At 47.8% G+C, this 8333-nt stretch overlaps 1 protein-coding gene across 1 annotated transcript; it reads right to left on the bottom strand.

The window, feature by feature from the left end:
• Positions 1-4327: 4327 nt before the first annotated feature.
• LOC119342007 (G-type lectin S-receptor-like serine/threonine-protein kinase SD2-5) lies at positions 4328-7299 on the bottom strand. Its single transcript, XM_037613848.1, has one exon. It carries the CDS (start codon positions 7046-7048, stop codon positions 4523-4525), a length of 2526 nt encoding a protein of 841 aa, XP_037469745.1. The 5' UTR covers positions 7049-7299; the 3' UTR covers positions 4328-4522.
• Positions 7300-8333: the final 1034 nt, after the last annotated feature.

An 8333-nucleotide genomic window follows, 5' to 3' on the forward strand; every position in this document is an offset into this window, starting at 1 on the left:
TCAAAAAGAAAGTCAAGACAGCTCGCTCGTTGGTGTAGTAGGAGTATATATACTACTGCGACGAAAATGCTATTGGATCGATCAATTTGCCAAAAATTGGGTCAATTTCTCCCCAAATATTCCAAAGGCATGGCATGGTCAAGCGTTACACTGGAGGGCATCGGTCGGTGCGATCCGATTTCTGACGACCCCAATCATAACAAGCCAAAAGCGACCGATACAGATGATCAAAGCTAGCGATGTACCACCAACAAATCGATCGATCGATCATTTCTGCCCCACATGTTAGGCGACCTAGAGGTAGAGCGCGCACATGCACGGCTGCTGCCACATACGGGCGGGCAGGCAGACAGCACAAAGACGGTCGACATGATGCCGGTCAAATGCGAAGAGCTTTCCGCAATTAATCATCCACCCAAGGTAATGTATTGGGCTATTGGCCAAAGTTGGAAACCATACAAAACTAGTAGTGGTGATACTACTACTCCATGTATCGGACGTGCATGCATGGCCAGGGGCAGGCAGTACTACGTACCAGCTCGCCGCGCGCATCGCCATGCTGCCCCAATGTATATTTGTCCCTAGAGTGTTTGGGGAGACCGGCTGGCTTAATCAAATTGGGTGTTGTTTGCCTTAAGAATGGAGGCTTAGCTGTTATTAAGCCTGCTTGTTAAGCCCTTGCCTGGAATTGCTTACTTTAAAGGGGAATTGCTCCCTCTCGTCCGACTACGACGATGCTCCATGCGTATGGCCGGTAGCGAAGAGGAAGGCTCCATGAGTGGAGTGCCACCGACCTGTCCGCGTCCGGGTCTGTCGAAAGGCGGCACGCCCATGTGGGCGTTCGTGGCGAGGCCATACATGGTCAGGGCAATGCTGTGCTGGTGGTGGCTCTGGTCCATCTCTCGTGGAGTTTCTCGATGGAGAACGAACGATGGCGGGTGCGTACGGTCCCCGCAGACAGCATTGCATTGCATGGTTTAGAGTTAGTTCAGGGATCCGCGCATTAATTGCAGTACGTGATTACGCAATCGGACGCGTAGGACAGGACCGAAAGGAGATGGGATGGTCTGGACTGTGAGTTCTGGCTAATGCAGAGGGCTCGATTATTCTTTCTGGAAAATTAAGGATGGCATCGGCCGTGTCTACGACTCGGTGCTGATTGATCTTGGACCGTGGGTGATCACGGGCGGAAGGAAAGGAAAGGCGAGCGCACGGCAGCTGGATGGCACGTACGACTATACAGTAGTACGCGATCGTTGTAACCGACCGCACGCCGCATCGTTCTCGTACAGACAGACGCGGCCGGGCGCGCGCAGGCGGTGCGGCCCACGCACTAGTACTAACATGCAGTACGATCGAGGACGCGCCGGCTGAGTGACCGGCTTGGCCAAGCACGACACGAGGCGTCTGGTGCCTTTCGGCCGGGTGCCTTTCTCCCCACGGGAACAACAGCTTTGAGACCTCGCACCTCGGATTCGATTCGCGTCGCGTCGCGCCTGCGCCTTCCTCACTTCTTCTCCCCGCGTGCCGCCTCGCCACGTCCGTCCACGCCACGCAGCGGCATCAAAGAGGAGGGGGAGGCGCGGCAGCGGCCTGGCGGGGCGAGCGACGGGACCGAGAAAGTAAAGCAGCCGGGCACGGACTTTGGCGCAAGATCGACTCATCATCATCATCAGCCATCACCCAGTGAGCGATCGATCGCGTGAGGCGAGGTGATCCCTGTGTCCTGCTGCCGCTCGTTCACGCACTGTGCTAGTACTCCCTCCGTTCCGATTTAGTCAATCGGAACGGAGGGAGTACGTCGTAGGCGGGCAGGCCGCAGGCGCGCATGCCGTCCGTCGTGAGGGTGAGTGACGGAGCGAGGCTGCCGCTGCTGCTGCTGCTGCGCACTGTGGCCTCGGGATTTGGGAAGGATCCTTTTGGGGGCCGCGCGCCCATGTCTGCGTTTACCGCCTGTCTTGTTCGCATCGCGAGTCGCGACTGCTGTTTTACGTACCGCCGCCGGCGACCGTGTTACTGCCCGCATGTTGGGCTACGTCTTTCCACGCCTGTTTCTGTGTGGTTGGACCGCGCAGCGCGCGAGAATAGAGGAGCAAAGGTTTATTTACATGTGGCTGTTACGACGGGTTTGCCCTTTTACAGCATCTGCTTTGAACGGAATTTCATGCAGAACCGTCGAATTTAGTGCACAGAGAAAGATCCTCTACACCATGTCTTTTGCCGTTAGCACGCACCACTATGGGCTGGAAGCACTTTGAAAGATGGCCTTGGCGGGCTGGCAGGCCACCTCGTTAATCCCGCGAAATCAGGTTTTATTGGGAAAAAACATTTTTGAGAAAAAAAGGATTAATGATCCTTTTCAGATAATCAAACTAATAGTTCGGTGGTTGATTTTTTTTTCCGAAACGGAGGCAAAAGTTTTGCCTCATCGATTAATTAAAAAGAAGAGAATTGCCCAATTAATTAATGGAAAACCGGACGAAAACCAATACAAACTGATCATCACATGGCAAGAAACCCACAACCGCACGGGCGGCAACCGCCAGACTCTTCGAAAACACAAAATCCACAAACCCCAATATTGCTCCTACGCCAAGTGACCCCCGACAAGAACACCTCGACACAAGACATCACGCACCTCCCAACCCACAACGGTAAACCAATCCAGGAGGATGGGCCGAGAGACCGAAGATCATCTATCAAGCAGCAAGAGACGCCTTGCCTATGGCGCCACTCTTGCCTTTGCCTACCTTCTTTTGTTTGCCTTTTATTGGCGTTCCTGTCAGGAGGCAAGCAATTGACCTGCCCAAACCAGGTCTAGCAACCTCCACACTGGCAAGCAAGTCACAAAGTTCTTTCGCGAAGAGAGCATTTGAATTTGGAGTAGGTGCCAACACACTTGGCTCAATGGCCATGCCACTCCCAGGCATCACTTGATCGATGGTCACAGGCGAGGGAAGGGCATCAACATCTAAAACTCTGTGCTCCTTGATGCCCAGAGGTAAGCTAGTCGACTCCTGACACCCAACGGACGTAGGCGAGCGAGAGATTGCAACATCGAAATCAACACACTCCTCGGCATCCATTATCTTGCTAGACTCCAGGGATGATGCTGGCGGTAAAGCAACAATTGAGATCTTGGGCAGGTCTACCTTCAGGTGTTCGACAGATAAAGGCAAAACCGGGCCCCCACGCAGTTCCCGAAGCTCGGGTATGATCTGCAGTACCGGAGTCACAACCACATCATGCAAGGTTGGATGTTGCGGATGGAGAGCTTCATGGAGCGTGCTGAGGCTGCACTACGTGAGCTCTCCCTGGCGTTGCCTGTGTTGCAGAGTGCTCATGTGTCGCGCCCTTTGGTTGTGCCTGGTGACAGCTTCGACATCCAGAGGGGAGCTGAGCTTCATGGTTGTTTCTCCCCTCGTGCTAGAGCCAGATCACTGTCGTCAGCCTCTGAGGGATCGGTGGTTGATTGACTGGTCCATTTTGCAGACAAAGGAGCCACCAAGAAAAATGCTGGAACTGGGGGCAAGAGTACTAGAACGAGCAGCAAATGAGGTGTACACAGCTGGGCAGGGGTGGCGAATCAACATGGCGAGGCCCTGGATGATGGCTACAACTCCTTCATCTTCTGCTGCGGTTCCAAGTCCTTTTGTTGCCTGCTAGTTACTAGTTTTCAGGTCATTGACTCAGATAGATGTGTTGTTTGGACTTTGTTCATGCTGGCCTGTGTTGGTTCTTTTGGCCGGTTTCAATCGTCTTGTGTAATGCTGTGAACCTGTTTTTGTGCTACCTGTCCTGTCCTGTCCTTTGAACTCTGTAAGCCTGATTTTCAGTAATGAAAATCGGAAGGGGAAAGCCCTTCTTTGATCAAATTTTTTTGGGAAAAAACAGTGTTTCCCCCCTCTTTTTAGCCCGGAAACCAAGAGGAGAGGCACTTGAAGGTGTCGGTATCTCACAAACTGTGGTTTTTGATCAATAAAACCTGGATTCACCCTAAAAAAACTTGAAGCTGTGCTAAGATTGTTCCAGCCAAGAACCGAAACAATGATTCCATCCCGAAATGCAACACACCACCACCGGATTTATGTAACCTGCACCACTGCTTGTTTCTTTGGTTGGTGTCAATGATGTGTTAATCTGGAGCAAGTTCACTGGTAGAACACGAGACTGGAAGGGCATCATCAGGCGACAAAAATAATTCTGTAGTAAAATTCCTGCTAGTGCCCTTCAAGAGCAACTTGTAACACAAAAAGTTGCCTATTTCGAGGGAAGGAATTTTGGTGCCTTACAGGCCCATTGAGATGATTAGAAGCTCACCACAGATGCATAATGGATCAAACTTCAGGTAATTGCAGTTTTCAGAAAGAAAAATAATAATGTAACCTGGGAAGTACAATTTTTTGCCATTACAGTATGTAACTACTGATACAAGGAGACGTCTATATCACAACTTTAGGATCTAGATGATGATATTGCACAGGACAAATGTGAATTCATGTTCCAAGCCTTGAGCTCGCACTCACCTTGGTCCTGAAAGGACGGAGTCTATCTGCAGAGTTGCGGCAAAGTTCCCACGGACCGCTCTATTTGCCACCATTAGTTCCAGATTTACCAGGTCCAAATCAAGTTCGGTTTCGACATCCATTGCACCATCCAGGAATTTGACGGCTTCGGTCATGGAAGGCCGTCGACGGCTGTCAACCTGCAGGCACCACATTGCCAGATTCATCATGCGCGACACTTCATCCAAATGACATTGCATATCAGTGAAGCGCGGATTGATAAGGTCCAACAGCTTGTCAGTTTTGGCCTTGTCCTGCAGCATGCTGATGAGATGACGGCTTTCTTCAGGCTGTGAATAATCCAAATTACTTCTACCGCAAATAATTTCCATGATAACAATGCCAAAGCTATACACATCAACCTTTTCGTTGATCACAGATGTCAACCACTCAGGAGCCAAGTAACCTGGTGTGCCTCTCAATCTAGTCATGACACTGCCCTGCTCGCGATCAATTAGCTTGGCAAGACCGAAGTCAGATACCTTGGCAGTGAATTGCTCATCCAAAAGGATATTTTGTGGCTTGATGTCTAGATGAACGATTGTTTCCCCGCAGTCACTGTGAAGATAAGCTAATCCCCTTGCTACATCAGTGATGATCCTCAATCTGGTTTTCCAATCAAGTGGTGCTTCTTGGTGCCTTTGGAAAATCCACCTATCCAAAGATCCATTTGGCATGTATTCATAGACAAGAAGCCTATGCGACTTTTCAGCACAAAATCCAATTAGCCTCACCAAATATATGTGGTTGATGCTTCCAATAGTCTGAACCTCTGCTAAAAATTCCCTTTTCCCTTGATTAATGCCATCCAATCTTTTCACAGCAACCTGCTTATCACAAATCTGTCCTTCAAAAACAGAACCAGATCCTCCTTTCCCAATCACTTTTGAGAAATCTTCAGTTGCTGACTTCAACTCCATAAAAGAAAATCTTGCAGGTAGCCCTGGTAACTGATCGATAATGTCATCATCTTCTAATGGTTCTGCCATGTTTCTTCGTAAAACTACAAGCACTGCAACAACAACCATAGCAATAAAAGTTGAAGAGCCAATGGCTAATACAACGGCTAATTTTCCTTGAGTTAGCATGAAGTTGCGGGTAGCTCTGTTAACTTTAACAAATGCCAGAGAACTAAAATTGCTCGGGTAACTTCCAGCTTTTACACTTATCATGGAGAAGATGTCAGATGCCAGAAAACAGTAACCAGTAGAGGCATCGGAATGCTTGAAAAATGAAGCCTTACACAAACAGTTATTCAAGCATGATAATTTGCACCGCTCTTCGCTTGTTGTCCAATTGTAGACGCCGTTGAAGTGATTGATGTTGGGAAGGGAAAGAAGCCTAGGCTTCTGTGACGAATCACATGATACTGAATCTATTGGTGAGCAGCCACGATTAGGCTCCCTTGGATCAATTAGTTCAAATAATCCGGATTGGCCAATGGCAGCATCAGGACAGCTGCACTGTCCATTTGAACAAATACCATATTCGCCACAAGCTAGAGGATAAGCACAAGGATCAGTTATATCAAAAAGATCTGAAGTCAACCAACTGTTGTTTGGCATCTGATATAACCTCAGGTGCCCATCGAACTCTAGCCTCACAAACACCAGCCCATAGTTATCCTTGGGCAGCTTGATCTGGTAATCCGGTGCCTCTGTATCCCGGAAAGAAGTGAACACCTCCAGGCTGCCATTCTTGAGTGCAACGTATGCTGACCTGTTTGTCATGACAGTTCCACCAGTCGGGCTCCGATAGTATGATAGAGGAGTATCAGTTCCTGCAAATGCATGCATGCCATCAGGAAGGACAGTGAGATAAATTTTTCCACTGGCCCAGTTGGTCATCGAGGTGCTTGCCATGAGCTTCTGCCCCACTTGTAGAACCTGCCCAGTGACAAGTGTGTCAGTCGGGTGATCAAAAGACCTCCAGAGCTCCATATTCGCATGATTTAACAGCACCAGATTGCCTGTGCTGGTAAGATTCATGCCAGCAACAGACTTCTCCGTTGTATTGGTAGACCAAACCAGTGTTCCATCAGCGTCACAGAGCACCAAATCCCCAAGTTCAGTAAGTTGAACACTAGCATTCTCTTTGACTGGGCGATCACGGTTGGCAGACCAGACCACCTCTGGCGAATGTAAATAAACTACATCTTTGAAGCTATATACACTGACAAAGAAGATGGAAAAGATGTAGTCATCACAGGTAGCCACAGCCCCTGCACAGAAGAAGCCGCAGGCAAATGAAGGAATGCTAGCATCATGCGAGCTACTAATAAAAGTCGTGAACGCATCCATAGGGAGGATGATGCGCATAGAGAAGTTATCATCTGGAGAAATGTTGTGGAGGAGCGAGGGATTATTTCGCCATATGGTGCCAAGCTCAACATTCAAAGCAAAGGATTTGCTCATGGCAAGTCTGGAAGAAGAAAAAGTTAAAGGTAGAACAAAAAGGAGGATCAAGATCTTTGGAGGATACATGGCTACACCAATAATTGAACTCAACAGGTTGGTTCTATATGGCAGAACCAAGTCGCCCTTTAGGCCCTGCTAGTCTCTCCACATATGCTGGCACGGGCGCCGTGGTGTCGCTGCTATGCTTGCGGTGGGCAAGCTTGTATAGGCGAGCTGCAAGAGGATGAAGGTGAGGCAAGCAAGAACAGAAAATTTTGGAGGGATGGAGCGAGAAAAAGTGATTGGGAGATAGCAACGAATGTGAGGAGCAAATGGAAGTGAACAAGAGCCACTTGGGAACTTGGAGATGAGTGGCATACAGTCTGGCATAGCAGATCAAGTAACAATGACACACGGCCAAAAAAATGAGAACCATGCAGGTTCTCCAAAGACTCCTTGATTTTCGCTTAACTATCGATTGCAAACTACAGTATATTTACATATAAAAAAGATACATTTCAAATCAATGGCCCTACCAGAAACCAGCCAATTTTCTTCATTGACCAGCCAAAAGTAGGTTCCTTAAATGCTTTGAAATCTCTGGATATGACTAGTACTACTTTTCTGTAACACGTCTTCTTAGAAATTTTGTTGACCACATCAGTCGTTGAATCAACTTAATTTCGGTGAAAATGTTGGATCATTTTAGGGGCGTTTGAAATAGTGGCATAATAATTCCCTAGGAAAGTTTCAGCAACATGTACTTCCATAGGAAATAAAAGAAGAGAGCTGATCCCAAGGAAATTTCATGAGTGGAGCCAACAACTCGTACTTCTATTTGCATAAACTTCCAAATGATTAAAAGAAGAATGGGCACAGACGAGTTAAAAAATAAGTGAAACGATCAGGCACCGGCGTTGTCCTTGGCCAGCATTTATAGCACCATTCTACTTGTTTGACTACAAGCTAATGAGTGACAGATACAACAATCTACTTCTAGTAGAAGTACCGCCTTCAAGGACAACTTGCTAGTGTTTATTAGTTAGAAGTCTAGAACAGATTACATGAGCATGGCTGCGCGTGCACAACATGTTGTTCGAAGCACCCCGGAGTTTTCAGAACTTATAAAAGAATTGTGGATGTAATGATGAATAGCATACCATGTGAAGCTGCAATTTATCCACAAATTAGAACATTTGCAGCTTACCAAAAATCAAGAGTTGAACACTTAAACTGAACACTTGGCTCTTGATTTTTTTGTGTGCAAGGTACAGTTGGTCATATTTTTGGATGAATTTTAGCAGGCTCACATGTCATAGTATTAATTATATTCATGAACTCAAAGATCTTAGAGAAGTCAAGGGTGTCACAC

Source organism: Triticum dicoccoides, chromosome 7B (assembly GCF_002162155.2).
Source record: "Triticum dicoccoides isolate Atlit2015 ecotype Zavitan chromosome 7B, WEW_v2.0, whole genome shotgun sequence".
Lineage (NCBI taxonomy): Eukaryota > Viridiplantae > Streptophyta > Magnoliopsida > Poales > Poaceae > Triticum > Triticum dicoccoides.

Bases quoted from the DNA above. Each gene is read 5' to 3' on its own strand.
- LOC119342007 (XM_037613848.1), bottom strand. From the start codon at position 7,048: ATGTATCCTCCAAAGATCTTGATCCTCCTTTTTGTTCTACCTTTAACT.